Source organism: Lampetra fluviatilis, chromosome 25 (assembly GCF_964198595.1).
Source record: "Lampetra fluviatilis chromosome 25, kcLamFluv1.1, whole genome shotgun sequence".
Taxonomy (NCBI): Eukaryota; Metazoa; Chordata; class Hyperoartia; order Petromyzontiformes; family Petromyzontidae; genus Lampetra; species Lampetra fluviatilis.
The window spans coordinates 2302255-2328054 of NC_136299.1; the positions used below are offsets into that span (position 1 = coordinate 2302255).

Genomic DNA, 25800 nt, shown 5'->3' on the forward strand with positions numbered 1-25800 from the left:
GAGGTCCCGGGATGTCGCCAACTTGGATGGGGACACATTCGTGATTTGCCCTGAACTCCAACTTAATGAGTTCGTAAGTTGAAGGAGAAGCAGACGAAACACGAAATGCTGCTATAAAGAAATTAGTTTTTAATCTTGGAGAAATTCGTTTTCAATTCACGCAGTTTTTTTAAAAACACTGAATGTGTACATTTTGTGAATTATATAAATACACATGTACACTCCCACGACGCTGCTGCTGATGATGATGCTGCTGCTGATGTATTCTGTCCGAACACTCTGTAGCGCCCACCCCACTCACTCACCCCACTCACCCCGCTCACCCCACTCACCCCGCTCACCCCGCAGCTCACCCCGCCGCTCACCCCAACCACTCACGCCGCCGCTCACCCCGCTCACCCCGCTGACCCCACTCACCCCGCTCACCCCACTCACCCCACTCACCCCACTGACCCCACACTCCCCACTCCACCCCGCTCACCCCACTCACCCTACTCACCATACTCACAACGTGCAGCAGCGTGGTCCAGATGTCTTGTGGACCCCAATAAATTTGACCCCTTTGCTTATTAATTCCTGCGTTCACTCCCACTGAGTATGCAACAAATACTACGTTGACAATAATTCAGTGGGGGTCACAAGGCATCTGGACCTCCCTGTACAGCAGTCTCATTTGGCACATATCGTGATGTAGGCGAAGTGTCACGGAATCGGTGATGAGGGTGTCCAGGAGGCACCTTCTTTATTGACACCTTCACACTTCACAGGTTCGCCCGTACACTCACCTGGGTCGTCCTGCCGAGCCTAAGCCCAACCCTCACCATGCAACACTGATGGCGATGACCGAGACAGCCAACTACTGTCCGGCAGCACAATGATCTAGCGAAGGCGGCAGCGACGAAGGCGGCGAAGAATATGAACATCATATCGGTGAAGACGAGATGAGTCCATTCAGACGCTGTCTTTCCGACAGACCTGTTCTTCACCTGAGGACGGCTGCTTGCGTTGTGGCCGAAACGTCGTGATAATTGTATTTTATTATGTTTTATTTTTATTGTTGTATTATTTCCCTTCTACGTGACTTTACCGAAAGAACCAAGACGAGACAAGTCCACTCCCAGAAGCGGCAGCCCCGAGCTCCCCACTCTCCGCTGCTTTTATGCTCCCCGGCGCGGCCTGGCTCCGCCCTGGCCGCGCCTCCCTTCTCCAACCCACTAGCGGTTTCCAGGGGCCTCCAGATGGGGTCTTCCATGACCCTTGCCCCAGTTCCTCCGCCCTGCCGACACACACAGCCGTGTATCTGCTCACCAGCGTGTGCGCTGTTTGTCCACCGCAGTTGTCGCTGCTGGACAGCAGCCGGCGCTATTACACTACATGGGTATAATGCAAACGCTTCCACAATAAACGATCACCACCCGACAAAGCCAATGAAATCCAGTTGTCACGTGGGGCAAATGCGCCCAAATTCATTTGGTTCATCAGCAACATCGGAGGAGTGTTGAAAAGTCCAAGCAAAATATATTTCATTATTATTCATTTTTTACACGAAATTTCACTGGACATTACACCTCGCATTAAAGATGAGCGTTTTGAATTAGCTCAATTAAAAAAGAGGGATGACATTGTCATCCTCTCAGCCGACAAAGGCAATGCCACTGTCATCATGGACAAAATAGAATACAACAACAAAATTCAAGAACTACTCAACGATGGCAGCTATACAAAAATAAAAAGAGACCCCACCAACAGCCTCGTCTCCAAAACCAACAACATCATTTCTGCTTCAACCGCATTAATTGATCAGACCAAACAGTTCTCGTTGAAACCTTCTGCAGCCAGGCCACCAAGATTGTACGGCTTGCCAAAGATACATAAAGAAGATACACCTCTTCGTCCCATTGTCTCTACTATCAACTCCCCCACTTACAAACTGGCTCGTTTTTTGTCCGAAATCCTACGGCCTTTCACTGGAAAAAACACCTCTGCAGTACTAAACTCTACTGACCTGGTATCGACAATCAAGGGGATTGCCCTGTCCCCAGACGACCTGCTTGTCAGTTTTGATGTGGTTTCCTTGTTCACAAAGGTGCCTGTGCCTGACACCATCGCAATCATTGAAGACTTGGTTCATCAAGGACTAAATGCTGGGGTACCCCCCCTGGTGAGACACTGCTTAACCAATACATACTTCACCTGGAATGGAACCTTCTACAAGCAAATTGAGGGCACCCCAATGGGCTCCCCCCTATCTCCGGTTGTAGCCAACATCTTCATGGAGAAATTTGAGACGGACGCCATCCAGACTGCCACTCTACGCCCGACCTTATGGAAGAGGTACGTAGACGACACTTTTGTCATCTGGCCACATGGCCGGCCTGCTCTAGACCAATTTCTCGACCACATCAATTCCATACACCCAGCCATCAGATTCACCATGGAAGTCGAAAATGATGGCAAGCTACCCTTTTTGGATGTCCTAATCAAAAGGAGACCTGATGGTTCAATGAGCCACTCTGTCTACAGGAAAGCCACCCACACGGATGCTTATCTAAAACCGGATTTCCACCACCATCCATCCCAGAAGAATTCCCTCATCAAGACTCTATATCATAGAGCCCAATGCATCTCCGACCATGAACACATTTCCAGGGAACTCAAACACGTACGCCAAGCTCTTAAGGCTAATGGTTACTCCGACTACACAATCCGCAAAGCCATCACTCCAACCATCAAGAAAGATCCTGTTGAGGAGCCTTTCAAGACCATCACCTTACCCTACATTGCTGGGGTCACAAAAAAGATCTCCAAAATCCTGATTAAACACAAGATCCAGGTCCGATTCAACACAGTACATAAAATCCGTGATCTGGTACCATCTGTAAAAGATGTGATTCCATTATTTGGTTCTTTCGGTTAAGTCACGTCTAAAGATAAAATAATAAATTAAATTAAATAATAGAATACGACGTTTCGATTGCAACACAAGCAATCATCATCAGGTATAATGAAATAGCGACATAATATCTAACCAGAAAACTATAGACAGACATATTAGCAGACAGATATCACAAGATACATACATAGCGAGAGCAACACAGGTGACAGAGAGGGGTGATCGTCTCTGTGGGGTGGCCTTAAATAGACAGAGGGGGGGCGGAGGCAGAGAGAGGGAGGGGGGTTAGAAAAAATTAGCATATCAATGAGTGGTCCAAAAGAAAACGTGGACCACTCATTGATATGCTAATTTTTTCTAACCCCCCTCCCTCTCTCTGCCTCCGCCCCCCTCTGTCTATTTAAGGCCACCCCACAGAGACGATCACCCCTCTCTGTCACCTGTGTTGCTCTCGCTATGTATGTATCTTGTGATATCTGTCTGCTAATATGTCTGTCTATAGTTTTCTGGTTAGATATTATGTCGCTATTTCATTATACCTGATGATGATTGCTTGTGTTGCAATCGAAACGTCGTATTCTATTATTTAATTTAATGTATTATTTTATCTTTAGACGTGACTTAACCGAAAGAACCAAATAATAATTCCTGCAGTCACGAAAATTCTAAAATTAAGATGTGATTCCAGACATACAGTACCCTGGCGTCTACAAACTAAGTTGCCTCTGTGGTAGCAGTTACATTGGGGAAACCAAACGACACGTCTCAGACCGCATTCGTGAACATAAAGCTGATCTAAAACACGGTAGGACAAACACCTCAGCCGTGGCAGACCACTGTTACAACTCAGTGGGCTCACATGACATTGACTTCTCCAAGACGGAGGTTCTCTGCAAGCCATCTGGCTATCATGAGAGATTCGTTCATGAGGCGATTCACATATACAAACACAGAGACAATTTTAACCGAGAAGATGGATTCAGGCTTAGCAATCATTGGAAGGACGTAATAAACCATTTCGATACACATTAGGGTGAGTTGAATAATACATAGTGTTATATTAAAATGTATAAAGTATAGGGTGGTTTACAGCAATACAGTATATAATTTAATGTTGGGTTTATCTATGGCAGTATATAGTACTGTATATGCTAAGAGAATAAAGTTTAGATGGAAGTATATTATATACTTCTTACGACGTAGAATTGTAATTTATTATTTGTTGTTAGTAACTCAGCTTATTGTAGAGTATAGTAAGTTTCAGTTTATATTTTAGTTTTTTATGTAGTTTTTACTTTGGTTTTCTACGTGGTTGTTTGGTAAATGCAGCTACATATCACTAACATTCCTTTCCTTTATTAACGTTGTTCCTTGCGCCCCCCCGTGGTGCTGTTGATCCTGCATAATGCATGGGCATAATGGGACTTTGAAACCCCTCCGCCCACCTCCTACGCATTCCCCATTGGTATGCTAAATTCCTCTTCATATGCACATTCTTTTGTTAAGGCGCTCCTCCTCGCAACACCTATATAAGCTCCTAGCTTGATAATGTCTCATTCTTCGCCTGAGGACGGCTGCTTGCGTTGTGGCCGAAACGTCGTGAGAATTGTTTTATTATGTTTTATTTTTATTATTTTATTACTTCCCTTCTACGTGACTTTACCGAAAGAACCAAGAAGATGAATCCCTGCAGTCACGAAAGCTTTAAATCGAAATTTAAGGAGGCGGACTTTAGAGTAACGGATCGATACCAACTGTTTACAACAAATCGATCCAGTTCAGAATCGCGATTCCTGCGACGCGGGAAGAGGAATCGAGCAGCGAGCTCCACGCGCGCCCCGCCAGCGAGCGACGGGTCGAACGCGGGAGGAATCGATTCCAACAAACGGAATCGACGACGCTCGATTGTTCATGAGTCGAATCGCCCGAGTCCAATGGCGACCGCTCGCGAGTTGGGATAGAGGAAGAAGGCTTCACGAGTTTGCGTCTCATCGAGGAAGAAGAAGAGCGGATGACGACGAGGAGGTGGTGGTGGTGGTGACGAGGAGGTGGTGGTGGTGGAGGAGACGCGGTGCCATGGCCAAGGACCTCCCGCCCGGCAACCCGGAGCTGATCGCTGCCATCGTTGACCACCTCAAGTCTCAGGGCCTCTTCGACCAATTCCGCAGAGACTGCCTGGCGGACTTCGACACCAGGGTGCGAGTGGGGAGACACGGGGACAGAGACACACGGGGACAGAGAGTGGGGACACGGGGACAGAGACACGGGGACACGGGGAGAGAGAAACACGGGGACAGAGAGACACGGGGAGAGAGACACGGGGAGAGAGAGTGGGGAGAGAGACACGGGGAGTGGGACACGGGGACAGAGACACGGGGACAGAGACACGGGGACACGGGGAGAGAGACACGGGGACAGAGACACTGGGACAGAGACACACGGGGACAGAGTGGGGACACGGGGAGACACGGGGACAGAGACACAGGGACAGAGACACACGGGGACAGAGACACACGGGGACAGAGACACACGGGGACAGAGACACACGGGGACAGAGACACACGGGGACAGAGACACGGGGACAGAGACACGGGGACAGAGACACGGAGAGAGAGGGGAGACACGGGGACAGAGAGACACGGGGAGAGAGATACGGGGAGAGAGACACGGGGACATGGGGAGAGAGGAGAGACACGGGGAGGGAGACACGGGGACAGAGACACACGGGGACACGGGGAGAGAGGAGAGACACGGAGAGGGAGACACGGGCAGAGAGTAGGACACGGGGAGAGAGATACGGGGAGTGGGACACGGGCAGAGAGGGGAGACACAGGCAGAGAGAGTGGGGAGAGAGACACGGGGAGAGAGACACAGGGAGAGAGAGACACAGGGACAGAGACACAGGGAGTGGGACACGGGGAGATAGACACGGGGAGTGGGGCACGGGGACAGAGAGACACGGGGACAGAGAGACACGGGGACAGAGACACGGGGACAGAGAGACACGGGGAGTGGGACACGGGGAGAGAGACACGGGGAGAGGGGGAACACGGGGAGATACGGGGAGTGGGACACGGGGAGAGAGACACGGGGAGAGAGAGGGGGACACGGAGACACGGGGGGAGAGACACGGGGAGAGAGAGACACGGGGAGGGAGAGACACGGGGAGAGAGAGACACGGGGAGTGGGGCACGAGGGGAGAGACACGGCGAGAGTGACAAGGGGAGTGGGACAAGGGGAGTGGGACACGGGGAGTGGGACACGGGGAGAGAGACACGGGGAGAGAGACACGAGGAGTGGGACACGGGGAGTGGGACACGGGGACAGAGAGACACCGGGACAGAGAGACATGGGGAGTGGGACACGGGGAGAGAGACACGGGGAGAGGGGGAACACGGGGAGATACGGGGAGTGGGACACGGGGAGAGGGAGACACGGGGAGAGAGAAGGGGACACGGGGAGAGAGACACGGGGAGTGGGACACGGGGAGACACGGGCAGAGAGGGGGAGACACGGGCAGAGAGGGGGAGACACGGGGGGTGAGACACTGGCAGAGGGAGAGACACGGGGAGAGAAGTGGAGACACGTGGACAGAGACACGGGCAGAAGGGAGACACGGAGAGGGACACGGGGAGGGACACGGGGAGACAGCAGAAGGCAGAGCTACATGGAGACGCTAAGGGCACAGGCATGGAACAAGCAGAGCACAGGGAGCCAGAGAGACTCACCCAGAGCCACTCACCCAGAGCCACTCACCCAGAGCCACTCACCCAGAGAGACTCACCCAGAGCCACTCACCCAGAGCCACTCACCCAGAGAGACTCACCCAGAGAGACTCACCCAGAGAGACTCACCCAGAGAGACTCACCCAGAGCCACTCACCCAGAGCCAGAGAGACCCGACTCACTCACTCACTCACTCACTCGAGTCCACCCCGGCTCAAGCTCGACCCCTGAGGCTCGTCAGAGAACTCACGTTGAGGTGACGAGACCTCGCCTGTCATTCCCCGTGGTCTACGAGTCGTCGCCTAGGTCGACTCAGCCTCAAAAGAGTCCCTGGTGCGGTGTGTAAACATCGCCACTGGAGAGACAAAGGCGGCCGGGCGTGGTGCTGGCCACCCACCCCCTCGTGTGCCGCGTGTCGGCCTTCGTAGGAGCACTTGCCCCAACAGTCTGTGCAGGTTATACGAGGGTTCTTTGTCTTGTGCTGTGTGCATGATGTGTTTATAGAAACCCCGTGTTGTGTCGCACTGCCACACTCACACCGTGTTCTGTTTTGCAGCCTGCTTACCAGAACCTCCGCGAGAGAATGGATTCGTTCGTGTCCAATCACTTGGGTCACCAGAATTGGACTCCGGAGATCAACAAAAATCAAATGAGAAACGGGCTCCGACAGACAATTCTGCAGTGAGTTTGGTGATTTCTAAAAGTTTCTTGTTTTGGCCATGTTTGTTTGTTGTAGTACGGAGTAAGACTGATGGCCTTAATCTAAGTTGTCTTGTGGTTGTTGTTGTTTGACTTGCATCCCACTGGGATTTTTGCACACAGCGGGGGTGTACTGTGTTTTTTCTGCAATATTTTGCTGTCTTTTCTTGGATTTTCTGTTTGCACTAAGTCACATTATTCACTTTAAGATGTTTTCTTGTTCATGTTTTTGTTTTTTGTTTGTTGCGGTTGCACCCGATTCAAGAGCCGAATGGCTCGCAGGGCTATACCTAATACATGAACTTGAACTTGAGTTTCTCTCCGACCTTGCTGGACGGCGCTGCATCTCCAGTTGCTTGAACCACTGTCACATTCACGACTGTGTGTGCACGTTATTATATTAACATAAACCCATAATATACGTTTGTTTTGCATGTTCTGTTTACGTGACAAACCTTTCTAATTGGCTGTGTCGGGTGGTGGCGGGTTTAACGACACATAATTATGCCATCTTACCCCCAAAACAACTATTATGGATGATATTGGTCGCGAAAGCCGACTACGTGTTGAACTATATATAAGTATAGCGTCACTTCGCTTTGTGTTGCTCAGTCACCCTCGTCCCGTAATGAATTCATCTTTGACAGATACCCCTCGAGGAACACTTTGGTCATGCACAGTGTGCGACGGTAGTGGTGGCACCTCGGCTAATGCCACGTGCAGGACAAGTGGCACAGTCTGCAGTGTGCGACGAGTTCTTATCGAGCTCCTTGCCTTGAGACCCGCTTAATTATTTTGTTCGGAGGTAAATGTATCCCAGCTCGAAGAGCAAACGCAGCTAATATTCTCCAGTTTACCGAAATTCATTGACTGATGCGTATGTGGTACTTTAGAAGCGGTGACCATCAAACTACACCTTGACAAAATGTTAACGCACGATTGTGTTTTTTACTTCAAACTTTCGTGACTGCAGGAATTCATATTCTTGGTTCTTTCGGGAAAGTCACGTAGGTAAAGCATAAAAATAAAATACAGTTAAAAATAAATTGAAAATAAAAGCAAAAAGCCCACGATGTTTCAACCGCTTGTGTTGCGATCGAAACGTCGTGGTTTTTTTGCTTTAATTTTTTTCAATTTATGTTTATTTTCTATCTACATGACTTTCCCGAAAGAACCAAGAACACGAGTGTGTGTTGTTTGTCTGTGTTCACGTCCTCTGGATGTAGGAGCCGGCTCGGTTTTAGAAGCCGGTCTGGCACCGCACAGCTTTTCGTGCAGAATCTGCGTTGAGAAATCATCGCTACTGCAGCAAAGAATACTTTTGACTTGCACGTTCCACAAAAAGCTGTTGAAATTGTCGTCATTAAAATTATAAATGTAAAATAGAACACTATATATATGGATGTTTAACAAATAAAATGAGAAAAAATGTACCCCCAAACTAAACTGAAAGACAAAAAAAATACATCAAACTGGGAGTGGGAGAAAATATTTCACCAAATGAATTTGAAAAACAACAAAAACATTATCTGCTCACAGTATTTATCCTAAACAACTTCTGGGCATTTGTATTGTAGTTGAAATCTGTACAGTGTTTTTCCCATCTTCATCATGGTCACGCACATCTCTCCTGACCCAAAAGTGTATTTTGTCTTAAACAATTTTTAAAATCTGGTGAATAGTTCTCATTGTGTAGACTTAGGTGAGTATATATATACCTCATATATTGAACGCTTGTGGCTTTTCAGGTCGGGTATGTTGGAGTCTGCCGTGAACCGCATCGTCCATCAAGTGGTCAACCCAAAGATCAGCACGTTCTTTCGGCCGCAGATCGAAAACGTGGTGCACGAGTATCTTGGCGTGAACGAGGAGGGAGAGGTGGTGGCGGCAGGAGCAGCGGCAGGAGCGGCTCCCCCGCCTCCTCCGCTCCCTCCTATGGACACCGACTCCCAGGATCCACACGCTCCACCGGCGATGGAAGCCGAGGCGGCGGCAGCAGCAGCAGACACTGACGTGGCCTCAACGGAGGAGGCTGCATATCCGCAGTAGTGCAGGCGAAGCTTCGCAACTTTTTTCTGCCTGTCAAGAGCTTGTTTTCATCGCAAGTGTTTGGTTGTCTTTGAGAGACGTCATTATGAACGAAGCATCTCATGTTGTCGTGCTTTTTTCAGAGGTAGTCTATATTTGGTTTTATTCGGTTGTGTTTTTTTTTTCCTCTGTAAACATTTACAAAGTCACGTTTAAGAAACAATATTCTTAAGCGTGTTTGGATTTTTTTTTACTGTGGCGATGTTTTATAATTGTCATATTGAAAAAATGTGTCCGTGGCTCTCATCAACCAGTCCACGAAATGGGCAAAACTAATTTAATGATGTTTAATGTAAATTAGATTGTTTGTAGTGTCTGATCAGCTGGCTTATAGTTAATGTGTACTTAGTTGAGCTGTTAGGATTTTATTTTTTCAGTGAAAAAGTTCAGTTGCCTATCCTATTCCCACTCAAATTCTTCCCAGTAATGAACCGAGTAAAATGTCAAACTGAATTTGTATGTTCACGCTGTGTACTTTGAATCCATCTCACAACACAAAACCCAAATATGTCCTCTCGCCCAAGGGGCTTTCAGACTGGTTTAAAATAATGTATTTAGAAGGCAAAAGAGTCACATGTCTGGGTCTCATAAGCAGTCAGGCTCATGAAACACTGCCAGATTATCGGATGTTATTGGCAGGAGTACTGCATGTTTGGCACACATCTAATTAAAAACCTTGTATTAAGCATTATGGGTAAATAAACAAGTCGACTTCCATCTGTTCACACTGTTATTTTACAACAGTCTCTGGTCCAAGGCTAATATTATCCAGCGGCATTTGTTTAAGAAAGCAAATTTGGCGAGTTTAGATTGTCTGGGCCTCATCAGGGTTTGTAAATGCTTCTGGATTGGAAGATGTCTCGCAGTGGCAAAGCTGGTCCAGTGTTCTGTTTAAGACTGCTGGAAAGCAGACCACGTGGGTGAAACTGCTGTAGCACGAAAATAATTTCTTCTAGAAAAAGGCAATGTTTGGTAATTTATAACCTTTATTTAAACACGGATGTCGTTGCAAATGTACATATGCACATTTCACATGTCTGTGGCTTCAGTACTATTCTATACACGAGTAGTTGATGAAACTGAACTCATAATTGACAAACACTTCAGCAAAATATTTGTTAATATGTAAATGCACTATTGACCATTTGAAAATGTATGTATTTGGAAAATAGCAATGCTTAACACAATAAATAAAGCATTTTTTAATCACAGAATAAGAACGTTGGACACTTCCATGACGATATGGAGCAAAATACATGCATCTTTCACGGATACTTGGCGAGATAAATGCATAATAATAGTGCAGGCCCTTAAACTAAGCTCATGGGCCCCAGAGTGATGAAGTGGGAACTCCACGCTATTGTTTCCAGAGGCAGACTTTGCAGCAGTGAACATCGTTAACTGCTGATGAGTCCCAATGGGAACGAAGCCAGTCCAGATGTCACTGCTGGTTTATGGTGACCTCATACGAATACACTTAGTTTTTTCGGTAAAGTCACGTAGGTAAAAAATTACCCAATACGAAGACCGCAGTGCATTTCTTAAGGGAACTGTTGATGGTTTTCTCTTTCACATTGCAGAGGCTGTTTTTTTACACACTTGTCATTTGAAACCTGTGGTCTTCCAGCCTGCCCTATGAAACGGTGACGGGTTTTTGTCGTAATTTAAAGATTTGACTGGATCAATCGTGCAGAACTTGCAGGTGAAAGGAACTTAAAAGTTCAAAACTGGTAAATCCATTTTCGAAAATTGTTGGTTATACACGGTTACAACTCGTAAGCAAAAGATCATTTTCACAGATGCTGGGAAACAGGAATGTACATTTACGTTCTAATATGCAATGGTTGATTGTGACAATTAGTTACCTTTGCTTAACTACAACACACACTCATGTCCACATAGTTTATGCATGCACCACCTACAAAATGATTACGACGTTAAATACGCCGTTTATACATTATTAGTCCACAACGAATTAATTATCAGGGTAAAACAGCTGAAATTAAATATTACTTAACGAGTTTATTTTCCCATCCCGTAAATGAACGCTCCATTTTTATTACAATAAAAAACCTCAACTCCCACAAAGATACGTTTGTTAACACGTAGGCTTTCGCAGCCAATATCCATAATACAGGTGTTTTGGATTAGATCGCGTAAATACAAATGTGTCGTTACTCTCCAACACACCGGTGTGCTGTACTAGTAACGAATTGGCCACGTTCTGTTTACGTGACAACCCTTACTAGTTGGCTGTGTCGGATGGTGGCGGGCTTAACGATCTAACCCAAAAAAACCTCTTATGAATGATACGTTTACTCAACGCTGGAATTCAACGAAAGCTCAAACTCGACGAAAGAGCGGCAGGATGATGACGCAGTGGTGACACTGGTGTCGCAGAGGAAGAAGCTCCCTGGGTTCGACTCCCAACTCGGACGCCTTGTGGAGTGTCTATGTTCTCCCCCTGTTCTGCGTGGGTTTTCTCCAGGCTTTCTCACCGGGTTCTCCGGTTTACTTCCATAGGTTTAAAAACAACATACAAACATCCCAATGCTGAAAAAATTACCTGCCAATTAAACGAGAATTACACCTGGCAGCATTGCCCCTCGCTGCAACAACCTGGCAGCAGCCACCTCGAAAATAATTGAGACTCGATGTGGCTTTCCAAGGTAAACAAACATAATAAAACAATGATAGCGACTAACATTCTAACAATGTACTCTTGAAAGCAAAGCTTGAGTGGTATGATCTGAATCGCAATACTGCAATGCAACTGGCCAGTAATGTCACCTGCATTGTCCAGAATACTGACACCACCACAAAGTTAATATTTTTATTTAAAGCTTTTCGTGACTGCATGGATTCATATTCTTGGTTATTTCGGTAAAGTCACGTAGAAGGGAAATAATAAAATAAAACAAAACAAAGATTGTCACGACGTTTCGACCACAACGCAAGCAGCTGTCCTCAGGTGAAGAATAGGGTTGTGACTTTACCGAAAGAACCAAGAATATTAATATTTTTACTTGCATAGACTTAACAGTTTTTGCTCATGTCGCAGTTACGCTCATCTTACACTTAGCTACATTACTGAAGAGGATAAATAAGTTCAGGAAATACTTGGTTGTAAAATAGTTTAGTAAAAAAAAACATTTAACTAAAGGAGCTAATTACAGCTTAATTAAAATTATACATTTATGAACTTTTCCTTCACATTGCAATGTTCTCTGTTTCGATATACAGCGTGCATCGTAACATTTCACCCCAACCACACGAAGAAGAGAGTTACGCGACAGAGTTTGCATCGTTACCACAAAGACATGCTGTGCTTGTGGTGCTAATATGGCACGTTGCAATTGCTCTACCTTGGATGAGCAAACACGAATCCGGGCAGTGGGGAGATGGTGACCTTCAGGCTCCGTTCAGTGCGGAATCACGAATGGCGCCATCAACCCGGCGACTCGACATCAATCGGCGATCATTGCAGAACAACAACTCAAGCGACCGTAAGCGGCCCTCCCCACGCACTTTCAGATGGGTCCTGGAATGAGGATCCTCCGACGCAACATTGAGCAACTTTCCTGGACAAAGCACCCGGAACAGACCCGTGGGACACAAAAACGACGACTCAACGCCCGAATCACAAATATGAAGGAGGTAGCAATCACGGCGAGACCCGATCCACTGCTCCCGACGAAATTACTTGGCTCAACCACCGCAAAGTAAAATGATAGCACATTTTTAAAACGTTAAATGAAATGTGACACGCTCATTGAAAGAAAACGTGAAAACGCGTTTGAGGTTTTAACACCGTTGCATGTCCTCGTGTTAACCTTCTCGTGAGCCATTGCGCGCGCCTCGGAAATTCAGTGGGGGCGTTGGAGACATCCGTTCGGCTTCCGCACGAGGCGGCGAGAGCTGGACGTGACCTCGTGAGTACAATGCGAGATGCAAGAAGAAGTCACAAACATTTAAACGATCCAATTCGTTTGTTGGCCAATGTTTACCTTTGTCCAATTTTGGTGAAACTGAGCCAAGGTCGAACCCAGGGAGTCGGCAACCAAAATAACAAGAAGGGGCATTTTTTTCGAATTCGGTAAAAAAACGGAGATATTTCAAGAGCCACAATGCACCATGGTGAGTACGAGACGGCGGTGGTCCTCAATAGACCACGTCACCAAGCGGTCCCGAAAGATCCGCGTGCAGCTCCAGAGCCGCAGGTTTTTGTCGACCCCTGGTCTGGCCAATGCGATGTTCGTTGGCGATGTGCTTCATCATCATCATCATTTCCCATCATCATCGCCACCCAAAACCATCACCACCCATTATCATCACCCATCATCGACCTGGGCGAGGTTTGGGGAGGGAGAGGGGGGGACAATGCCCCCCCCCCCCAAAAAAAAAAATGGACACCGTTATTAATTTATTTGTAATAGTTTACAATTAAGAAAATAATAATGATATGCACCTGCGATTCCTAATGTGAGGGACAAAGCGAACCTCTGCATCCCCACCCAACTAGACTCCGCCGGTGCGGATGGATGACCACTGTGGTGTCGATGGTGCAGCGGTGCTGTGGCTCTTGGGCTTGGGATCTGGTGGTGGTCACGAGGATATCGGGTAGAGGAGCCGGGTGCTCCCTCGCACGGCCTGCTGGTTCCCGATGAGCGTGAGCGGCATCAGCTCGTAGTGCTCGATCATCTCCGGCACGCTGTTGAATTTCTAGGGAAGGGATGAAAGGAAGGGGTAAGAAAAACGTTTAAAGTGCGGTACGTTTAGAAAAGCAACGCGTTTTGCATCCTCGTGTTGTGTAGATGTACACAGCGCCTTATTCCAAGGCGCTTTACAACATTTGTAATATTGTACATTTCATTGAAATTAAGATTGGGCTCATTAAAAGTGGTGGTGTGGTGATGGTGACAGGAGAACAGGTGGGAGAGGTGAAGGAGGGGCTGGGGTAGTGATAGGGGCTGGGGTAGTGATAGGGGCTGGGGTAGTGATGGGGGTTGGAGTAGTGATAGGGATTTTAACATCTTAACACAACTGTTTTGTTGCCAGAAAAAAGGGGAAAACCTGCTCTCAGTTGATAGTTGAGTTTCATTTTTAAAAACATGTCTGGAGCCTGGACACCCACGACACGCACAGCGACTACAACGAAGCACCAGGTCGTTACGTGTCCATGAGACACAAACGCCGCGTTACCTCCTCGCCCGCCTTCTCCATGCCGAGGGCGAACTTCTGCTCGGCCTCCACGTAGCGGATCTGGATGTTGAACACGGTCCTTTTGAAGTACACCACCAGCGTGTACGGCTGGTTCTGCTGATGCCCGGAGCTCCTCCGCACCATGAACGCTCCGTCCTGCAAGAGGCCCAGCCGCAGGCCGGCACGTAAGCAGCATGTGTCTCAAGTTCAAGTTCATTTATTTGGTATCGCCCTGTGAGCCATTTGGCTCTTGAATCGGGTGCAACCGCAACAAACAAAAACATGAACAAGAAAATATCTTAAAGTGACGATGTGACTGTTGTGGGCGGCACAACTTGGCACCAGGGACTATGGGGGCTGGAAGGGCCCCATTTCATTCCTTGCACCAGGGCCCATGCCAACCACACTCGTACACCACTGACAGTAAACCTACACCAATTGATATGAAAGGACCATTGATTTCTTCTGAATTGATGTCACCAAGGCCCACTGAGCCATAGAGCTCTTTATCAGAAGCGACCTGACCACAACGAAGTGGCTTATCTCTAAACGCGTGACGTTGATTCTAAATGTGGTGGGAAAACCCGAAGGACCCGGAGAAAAGTCCATGCGACCACCGGGAGAGAGACACGCAAACTCCAAATAATACTGCAGGCGTCACGGTCGAGATCGAACCCACGACCTCCTGTATACCAGGCGAGTTAGTTAATATCTCGCCACCGTGGCAGCATGAACAGTGAGCGTCGCTTTGTTATGATAGAAGCGAATGCAGGGAGAGGGTTACTCTGGCAGGACGGCACACAGCACGCGGCTGTATTAGTCGGGACAGGAGCTCGAGAGCTCGGGGAGCAGACTGGAGTCAGAAGCGGTGAAGGAGGCCGCAGGTAAAACCCGTCGGGGAGGCCGAGGTTCCCATCTGGACGAAACGGCCGAAACACACACACGTCGCCTTTCCAATTTGCCCCATCCAGCGTTCAACACGTTGGCCTTTCGTGAGCCAATATCATCCAGAATGGAGCCTCATCAGGCCGGTTGTAAGGACCGGGCGAGACGTCACGGCACTCGAATTGTGAATGTTGTGGTGGGTTTACTCTCCAACACACAACTGGTGTGTTGTACTCGTAACGAATCGGCACATTGTGTTTACATGACAAACCTTACTAATTGGCTGTGTCGAGTGGTAGCGGGTTTAACGACACATTTATATTTACGCGATCTAACCCAAAAAAACCCCTCTATTATGGATCCACAGGTGTTTAATAAAAAAAACTAAAATCACATGAAAAGAAAATGATGGTCAAGGTGAGAATCTTACCAAGGATGTTGCCTAAACCAATTCTAACACTTATCTGTAAATGACAGATACCCGTCAGGCATACAATTGCGGCAGGCATGGCTTTATGCCGACACACCCTACATACAATAGAGTCAGCAGTATCGACTGAATCTATAGCAGTATCTACTAACTCTATAGTATTTAATTTTGACCTTTCTTCATGGAAAGTAAAGCTAAGAAAGAAATCAATGCAGCAACTAATATAACGAGCCAAACGAGTGTGTGTGTCCCGCGCGTGACGTCACTCCACATTTTTATTCACGTGTGCCTGGATCTTTAGACTAACGCAGAAGAAGGTCGAGCGGCTATGAACATTCATTTACGCAAGTTCGCTTTCGATTTTACGTATCTTTATAGAAAGTGAAGGCAAAAAATAATTCTACGCCACATCGCAGTGCGTTTGGTGGCTGTATTTATTTCTTCGGCACGTCAAGCAAGAGGTAAATCTACTTTACGCTTCCGTCCTAGGACGTGCTAACAAGCTAGTATATAGAGAGCCATTCGAGTGATAATAAATAGCGAAAAATGCTCGTGCACCAACACATACCAAGTTTGATGCTCTTAAAATGTCTTCGGCTTTCCGGCGATCGAACCTGCTGGCATACCAGATCTTTGAGTAGATTTCCTGTCAAAAGAACATTTTGATGAGTGCATCGACTTTGGAAATATTTGTCAAGAAAAATAAATACTAATAGGGGTTTTCCCCTTTTTTCTGGCAACAAAACTCACACCTTTTGCAAGGAATCATGTTTACATTAACCACAATACTTGCAGTCAAATGCAAACAAAAAACAATACTCTGATAATTTATGCATTGTCCTTGAAACTGATTGGTCCACACCAGAGATAGCTTTCTTTAGAGCCTAGATGACAAATGAGGTCCCATGATGTAGCTGCTCACCCCGAGCTCTCATTACTCTGATAATGCGTTGTCTTTGAACTGTGCGCCTTTTGGCGTCATCTGGTCGAACACCATATGAGACTAGGCTCTAAAGAAAGCTGTCTCTGGTGTGGACCAATCAGTTTCAAGGACAATGCATAAATTATCAGAGTATTGTTTTTTGTTTGCATTTGACTGCAAGTACTGTGGTCAATGTAAACATGATTCCTTCCAAAAGGTGTCAGTTTTGTTGCCAGAAAAAAAAGGGGAAAAACCATATTAGTATATTTTGGTACTGGCAAAGGAGGTCCCATGATGTAAGAAAAATAAATGTTCGTGAGAAACCCGTTTCGGAAGTATCATAATAATAATAAAATAATAATACATAAAATTTTGATTTGAAGTTTTCGTGACTGCAGGGATCCATACTCTCTGGATCTTTCGGTAAAGTCACGTAGGTAGAAAATAAAACAAATCACGACGTTTCGGGCGCAACACAAGCGTCCGTCATCAGGTGGGACAACCACAGCAGAAACAATTGCTGAAGTGGGCAAAAGAGCTGCTGTGACAAGGGATTATATAGCTGAGGAAGGGGGGAGGAGCCAAGGGGAGTGTGGGGGCGGGGCGTAGGTCAGAGGAGAGTGGCACGCCCCGCCCCCACACTCCCCTTGGCTCCTCCCCCTTCCTCAGTTATATAATCCCTTGTCACAATAAGCTATTTTGCCTACTGCAGCAATTGTTTCTTGCTGTGGTTGTCCCACTTGATGATGGACGCTTGTGTTGCGCCCGAAACGTCGTGATTTTACTTATTTTATTTTATACCTACGTGACTTTACCGAAAGAACCAAAGAGTAATTATACGTTACTCGAGGCTTTGTAAAAATCATACATAAATAACAAAGTTAACGGATCATGATTTACATTCGTTTTGTAAGGCGCCTTCCACTAATGTCTCAAATAAATAAAAGAAATAACGAAACTAGCATCTGAACAAGGGGGAGGAAACAAGAATAAGTCTAGAAATATAGTCTAGAAGTATAGTATAGAAGCTAATACAAAGATATGCATTGGGGTGATAACAAAGTCTATGCTGTCTACATAATTTGGCCGGATGAAGGTTGCAATCGCAGAGGAAGGCTGGCATTTTCCGTGCTCTTTCAGACGAAGAATAGCGTCAGACAAGACGTGTGGAGCGCTCATTAGAAAGTCTGCACGTGGCTTCGCTGCGATAACGTCACCTGATAGTAAAACCGCACACTGCGGGAAGGCTTTTAATTCACATTGCATTTCATTTTGGGCCCAAAAAATATATAACATGACCCAAGACGACGCTTATCGCTGTATGGGGTTTCTTACTGGTTATATAATACTGGTAGGAACCACCTGGTTCCACCAGCCCACAGGGGATTATTGTGTCCGTCCGTCCGTCGTGCATCCAAAAATGGGCGGGGTGGGGCTGGGTGGAGAGGGGAGGGTGGGGAGGGGCTGGGTGGGGAGGGGAGGGTGGGGAGGGGCTCGGTGAGGGGTGGGAGAGGTGGGGCTGGGTGGAGAGGGGCTGGTCACCCCGTGGTGCCCTTATAAAACTCAACGTTTAACCTACTCACGCCGGCTTGTGCCCGCCCTCACAGTCCGCCATATTTGCGGAATATACCACGCCGCCGTTGACCCTGGCCATTGACCCAGCAACCCAACGTTCCTACCAGCTCCCTCCGCAAGAATGTGTTTATAAAAACACACAAGTGTTGCAGTACGGCTGCTAAAGGGGGCGACTAAAGCTGTATTTACAGAACGACCCGTTCCATCCGCACCGACGTGCGGGGAAGAACTTTGCGGATGACTCGTGAGTTGCGCGCACAAATTGATCCCCCACTTATCCGTGACAAAACACGGACAAATGCGGATAATTGGATGGGCTTTGCCGCTCACAGAAATTTGGAAGTCAAAACAGCGGCTTGAAAAGCTCCCTCTGCTGGTTGAGCGGACACCTTGGAAGGGGTGGGAGTTGCCTCTCTCACTTTGCCCCATCAAATGCAACCTGCTGATTAATTACCTGCGGCGTTTCCCCAATTATACTGCTAGGTGAACGGAATCCCGTTCACATGTTCATTATATTTTGACCATCGTCAATGAATAATAATAATGCAAAACTCCTTGTCATCCACGCAAAATCACAAAAATTAGGAAGTCAAAACAGCGGCTTGAAAAGCTCCCTCTGCTGGTTGAGGGGACACCTTGGAAGGGGTGGGAGTTGCCTCTCACTTTGCCCCACCAAATGCAACCTGCTGATTGATTACCTGCGGCGTTTCCCCAATTATACTGCTGGGTGAACGGAATCCCGTTCACATGTTCATTATATGTTGACCATCGTCAATGAAAAATACTAATTCAAATGTAAAATGCGCATTCCATCGTAGGATCCCGATGCGCAATGCATGAAAATCAGAAAACAAAAACAGAACCAGGGCAACCGACCAAACTAAAGAGGGAAGGCCACTTTAAAGTGATGGGGCTTTTAAAGTAGAATTAAATATATCTACCGACTCTGATTGCCTGATTTCAAGTGGCAAGGCGTTCCATAGCTTTGGTACCACGCTAACAAAAGCACCGATCACCAAAAGAGCGCAACCGAGACCCTGGGAGTGCTGAGAAGTTGGAGATAGGAAGATCTTAAGGACCATGCTGGAATAAAAAGATGTATTAGTTCCTGCAAGTAATTTGAATAAATCATAAGATTTGAATTGAAGCCTTGAGACTATTGCAAACGAGTTGGTGTGCATTGAATTTGTGTAAATCAACTCACCGTATCAGACGGAGGCCTGCAAAGTTGACTTTCGTGGCTCTGATATGGATATCGTAAATCTAAAGAAAAGATAAAAACAGGATTGAATCACAATTATTGGAGCAATATATAAATCTGTAATTACATGCACTATAATGCGAACATGTGGGCCAGTTTCGTAATACTAACATTAATAATATAATAATTGACAGGCCCTTAGGCAATCCACTGCTCGATCAAGGTCTCCCCGCGCTGTGTGTCTGCCCATACTTCACCACGCTGGTAAGCGTGCGTTGGTGATAGGGGTGGGAATCAAACTCAGGTCGCCGCGTTCGTCGCCAAGCGTGCTCCCCGACGCGCCACTGCTCCAGCCCCTGATATAGCACGACTCGAATGAGTCGAGCCTGCGCTGGTGATAAGGTGCGTGACTCAGGGAGCAGTGGCAGATTGCTTTACACACTGCACCGCGGAGCTGAGAAAAACTCGCAACCGCTGCCCATGCGTGCAAGAGATAAGAGATAAGTGGTATCTTAACCTGGCCCGAGACCTCTCCTAGGTTAACTCGGTGTAAAATCAACGCGTGCTGCGGAGTGTGTTGACACGAGCGCTGGGCAGGCAGGTCACGTGCACCCATCACGTACCATGCGTGAGATCTGACCGAGTTTGTGCAGCGCTTGCCGAACTGAATTGGCTTCCGGTTGCCGAACGAATTCGTTGTAAAGGCCACGCTCATTGCACGCTAAGCGCTTGATCTCGTCAAGCAGCATAAACCATCATCAGGCAAACTCCGTGTCATCCTCACAGCAGCAGCAGCAGCTTTCGGTTGATCATCGAACGAAGACGCTTTCAGATGCGCTTCTTCAGCCGTCTGGAACGCTCTTGCTTCTGATATGAGGAAGCCACTGGAGCGATGCACTTTTAAATCATTTAAATTGACAAACTAATTTTTTTAGGACTGCTTTTTGTGTTTAGTTTGTTGTCTTTCCACCGCACCTCCGATTAGCACGGTTTGCTACATATGGTGTGAAAGAAGTTCAACGTACATATATAAATGTATACGGTGACCCAAGCAGTGGTAAATACTAGAAACTGTTGTAATATCTTATTCGATTCCAGTGTGGTATGGGCCATGTGTAATAACGCAGCTGTTCACATTAAACAACTTCAGAAATAAATCAATTTTACAGCAATCATCTCTGCACCGAAAACAATACAAATTGCACATTCTCATCACACACGTACACACACACAGCACACGTTAAACTGTGCACACGGGCAGAAGCTAATTTAAAAATATTCGGGTTGGGATTTGATTCCACGTTGGTTGCTTTAACAATTAAATATAAAGACCTGGTCACGACTATGTTATGGATGTTATTATTATGAATTCTCAGAGACCAAAGTCTTGCTGAAAAGGTGCATTTATGTTGGTGTTCATCTTCCGCTTACAGCCCTGAACCAATGGTGGAAATTTAACACATTCCTATGGTAGGGACAAGTCTCTCTAATCGTCTAATGGAAGACTGGTGTTAACCTTCCCTACAAAGTGGTACATGTTTTATCGACCCCGAAGGGATGATGGGCCGAGTCAAACCCCATAACCAGGATTTGAACTCACAACCTTCCAATTGAGACCTCACGTCTACTACTGCATTTGTTTGTGCTGGTGGAAGGTGATGTTCAATGACAAAGGAGTCGAGTTATTCGGAGTAGTTCTGCGAGCTTCATTAGCAGCACATTGTTGGCGGAAACCTTTTAATACTGGCGGTATGTGCACGTGTACATCAACGCATGTCCATAGCCCAGTCTGCTTTTGAACTGTGTCTGAGCTAGCCTTGCAAATGAAATACAGTAGACTCTCGATTATCCGCATGCGGTTAACCGATTTGCGGATTAACCATGCACCTGAGATTTTGACATACATTACTAACTCATGTATTTTCCCATAAGCCCAAAATAATGATCTAAGAACATTGTTATTCTTGGAAATCAGTCACATGCTTAAACCGAACACATATGCTGCACCGGTTAATCAGAAAATGACGTGATCGCCTCTACAGCGCAGTAGTTGCATATCTGTAGACACACAGTGGGCGGAGTTTTATTGATGTTGATTGGCGTGGCTCTGCTGTCATCCACTTCGTGGGCAGAGTCTTCTGTGCGAAAGCAGGAGAGTTGCTTTCACTAAGCACGCACATCATCGGTTGGTCGATCGTTAGTATTCGTTCTAAATCGAAAGAGTAACAATCGAAATCGTCAGTTTTGTAGCTGAATTTCTCGTGATTTATTTGATCATTTATTGACGAAACTGTGCGATCGCAGAGAAACTTAAACGTAATTTACACCTACATTAGTGGTTTTTGACATAGAGATCCGCGGAAAATTATTTTATTTTTGGATTATCTGTAATTTAGAATTATCCGCCAGTTGTCCTTCCCGTAATTAGCGCGGATAATCAAAAGTCGACTGTACATGAAAAGGTTCTGCAGGCTGCCGATTAGACTAAAATATGAAACACAAGGAGGGGCTTTGTTTCACCTTTCTCAGGTGATCCAGTCGAGTCTTCTGATTTCTACAAAAAAAAAACACAGAGGAGTTAGCAATTTATAATGGTAGGTTTTTACCCTTTTAACTGGTACAAAACTGACACCTTTATTCAAGGCATCATGTTTGCAATGACCACAACACAAGTAGTCAATAAAGCAAACAAAAAGAAGCAACTCTGATAAGGATAATAATATGCACTGTCCTTGAAGTTGATTGGCCCACACCCGAGACGGCTTTCTTTAGAGCCTAGTCCCCATTGGTGTAGGGCCAGATGACACCAGAAGGCGTATAACTCAAAAACAGTGCAATATCAGAGTATTGAGAGAGATCTCATAGTGTGAGTTAGCAATTCTTTAACACGCAGGCTTTCGCGACCAATATCATGCACGTCCTACTCAGGTTGTATATGTTGTGGCTTGGCTCTCCAACACACCGGTGTGCTGCACTAGTGACGAATTGCCACGTTCTGTTTACGTGACAACCCTTACTAGTTGGCTGTGTCGGGTGGCGGCGGGTTTAACGACACATTTATATTTACGCCATCTAACCCAAAATCAACTATATTATGGATGAGCAATTCTTGTTCAGTTTCCTGACAGATACACACTGGCAATGTTTTGCTATCGTGTGCAAAACAGTAAAAACAACACATGGACATGTAATCACTGCGGTGTGCGACTGTGGTTGTGCAGAAGGATAGACCAATGGACGTACAACGCCTCAGGGCCCGAATCACCAATACAATACAGGAGGCGCCGTCACGGCGACAATTCACCACCCAGCTACTGCCGACGCAATCATCCGCCTCTACCACCTCAACGTACAATCATAGCTGCTGCTCTACAGCAAACATCGGCCGCACGAAGAAGAAAATCGATGGGGTTTTTTTAACTAACATTAATTTACGTTACGCAATTAACATCTTCATAAAATAACCACAATGATTATTTGCCATTTTGTCAACCTACCGTTAGATGAAGGGCCCGCTTAAACGCCGCGCCAAGGCACGGGAATTTGTTTGACCATACTTCACCGCACCCATCCGTCAGGCCCGAGGACGATTCAGGGATATCGCTCGCCACTGATGTTAGTCGTGGTCAGGGAATCGAACTCAGGCGTGGACTGTGCCGCTCCACTCACCCCAAAGGGTTCGTATACAAAAAGAAAAGCGTTGATGATGGAGCGAGCTCATGTAACAATTATCTGCTGTACGTTTTACCGCATCAATAAATAAAAAAATCTAATTGCCTAGGGTAGACCGTGTGTTAAGCTGGTGAACTACGGGGTTATGTAAATGTGCGCTGTTGCTGTCGCCCCGAGAGCATTGACGAGCTGGTTGTACTTGCTTTTGTTTTATTTTCTACCTACGTGACATTACCGAAAGAACCAAAGAGTATGGACTCCTGCAGTCACGAAAGCTTCAAATCAAGATTGCTCCATCGATGTCAAAACATCGATGTCTGCCACAGGTGGTTCGCGTCCTTGTGCACAGCGCATCAATGGCGCATAACAGTTAACACATTCCAAATCTTGTGAAGAGTCATTGTATTCTGGATCGAGTTATTGGCCTTCTTTCTGTCGCCGTTGTAGCGACATTTACAAACAAATCTGCTTTGGTGTCCTATGAAAAGCTTTGTGGGAATTGCATGGGAGAGAAAATGAATCAGAACTCCTCACCCTCCCATATATAAAAAAATAAATGAGCAACCCCCACAGACCGCTTTGTTATTTCTAGATTTGAAGCTTTCGTGACTGCAAGGATTCATACTCTTTGGTTTTTTCGGTAAAGTCAAGTAGGTAAAACAATTAATAAAATAAAATGAATGAAAACAACTAAATTTAGTTATTATATTGATTGTTTTACCTACGTGACTTTACCGAAAAAACCAAAGAATACGCTTTGTTATTTTTAAGCTAAATGTGTTATCTTTTAAATTTCGATTTAAAGCTTTCGTGACTGCAGGGATTCATCTTCTTGGTTCTTTCGGTAAAGTCACGTAGACGCTGTCTTCTCGACAGACCTGTTCTCCACCTGAGGATGGCTGCTTGCGTTGTGGCAGAAACGTCGTGAGAATTATTTTATTATGTTTTATTTTAATTATTTTATTATTTCCATTCTACGTGACTTTACCGAAAGAACCAAGAAGATGTGTTATCTTTTTTTTACCTATTCTAAGTATTGGGACATTCACGTAAATCAATTTTTTTTATAAAGCGCTCCGAAGATGCATTTGTTGATGAGACATGCGCTAAGTGAATGAGCACCGGGACGTTCTTTCGCAGCGCCTACCTGCGTCAGCATCGAAAACGTCTGATTGCTCAGGAAGGACGGTGATGGCAGTGGAGACCTGCGGCGGAACACGTGACACACAATGTGACATTAGTCAGAGAAGGAATAATCTACCCAGCTAGATTTGAAGTCTTCGTGACTGCAGGGATCCATACTCTTTGGTTCTTTCGGTAAAGTCACGGAGGTATAAAATAAAATAAATGAAATCACGACGTTTCGATTGCAACACAAGCAATCACCACCACAGCAATAAAAAACCTTTTCTTGCTGTGGTTTCCCACCTGATGATGATTGCTTGTGTTGCAATCGAAACGTCGTGATTTTATTTATTTTATTTTATCCCTACGTGACTTTACCGAAAGAACCAAAGAGTATCAACCCATCATTTTAAAGAGCGGCGCTGTGCGGCGACATTTATAATGATCAAGGACATACAGTGTACACAATCGGATGCCTTCACTAGGAAAGTCAGACTAATTCCAATTCTTCCTTCCTTGAAGTTACAGAAATTCTTCACATTTTAACATGATAATTGTTTTTTACCCTTTTATCTGGCAACAAAACTGACACCTTTTTTTTACAAGGAGTCATGTTTGCATAGACCACAATACCTGAAAAAAGGTGTCAGTTTTGTTGCCAGATAAAAGGGTAAAAAAACAATTATCATATTTTTCTACTGGCAAATGAGGTTCCAATGTGTGTAAATTTTTACATGACACACGCTTTACTTTGAGCAGAATGATATACGATTTAATGAGTGCTTAAACAACACGCATTCACAACCGTCCTTTTTTAAGATACCAGTTTTATGAAGAATAAATTGGTGACCTCGTAACCTCGTAACATGTCACGTGACTCGAGGAATGATTTAGCCTCTTGCTGTTTAAATTCCATGGAAACAGCTCAAAATAATTAAATGCATTGATCAGCCCACGTGAAGAAATCGTAACATGGTCAACGTTTACACATTTCGGCGTGTATTCGATGCGAATCATTATCTCACGCGCGTATTAAAACTCATGCAACGCGATGTCACTGCTTATAAACGGATTTGATATAAGCAAGCCTGACCACTCTGCTAATGAGGCAGTGTATGTTGATGCGGTCCAGAGTTTTTTTTTATTCGAATCATTGCTTTATATCGAATCGGAATCATCTAAAATCACCGACTGGACACCTGTGAAACTGAGCTTTACAGCTCATCGTATTCCTCCAGCATAAACAAATATTCTGATTGCCGATGGTAGTATCAACTCGCAGAAGGCCATGCTTGCGGCTGATTGGTTGTGTCAGCAATACTTTGATTGTGTACATGCGGAGGCGGGTGTATGAAGGAGACGCTGTCTGCTTATTTATTTTTT

At 45.9% G+C, this 25800-nt stretch overlaps 1 protein-coding gene and 1 long non-coding RNA gene across 2 annotated transcripts; one reads left to right on the forward strand and one right to left on the reverse strand.

Annotated features, from left to right (window-relative positions):
- Positions 1-4789: 4789 nt before the first annotated feature.
- On the forward strand, positions 4790-10616 carry LOC144941654 (biorientation of chromosomes in cell division protein 1-like). The gene is made up of 3 exons (XM_078868009.1): positions 4790-5089; positions 7175-7299; positions 9066-10616. Exons 1-3 carry the CDS (start codon positions 4805-4807, stop codon positions 9364-9366), a joined length of 711 nt encoding a protein of 236 aa, XP_078724135.1. The 5' UTR covers positions 4790-4804; the 3' UTR covers positions 9367-10616.
- Positions 10617-19623: 9007 nt separating this feature from the next.
- LOC144941859 (uncharacterized) lies at positions 19624-24500 on the reverse strand. The gene is made up of 3 exons (XR_013639280.1): positions 24440-24500; positions 22141-22174; positions 19624-19682 (listed from the first exon to the last, which is right to left on the reverse strand). It is a non-coding gene; the product is annotated as an uncharacterized LOC144941859 (long non-coding RNA).
- Between the last annotated feature and the right edge of the window lie 1300 nt (positions 24501-25800).

What these genes read in the sequence shown, in the direction of transcription:
- LOC144941654 (XM_078868009.1), top strand. Translation starts at nt 4,805, where the DNA reads ATGAGTCGAATCGCCCGAGTCCAATGGCGACCGCTCGCGAGTTGGGAT. An exon ending in TGGCGGACTTCGACACCAGG is followed by an intron (nt 5,090 to 7,174) that starts GTGCGAGTGGGG and finishes TCTGTTTTGCAG; the next exon opens with CCTGCTTACCAGAACCTCCG. An exon ending in CTCCGACAGACAATTCTGCA is followed by an intron (nt 7,300 to 9,065) that starts GTGAGTTTGGTG and finishes GTGGCTTTTCAG; the next exon opens with GTCGGGTATGTTGGAGTCTG.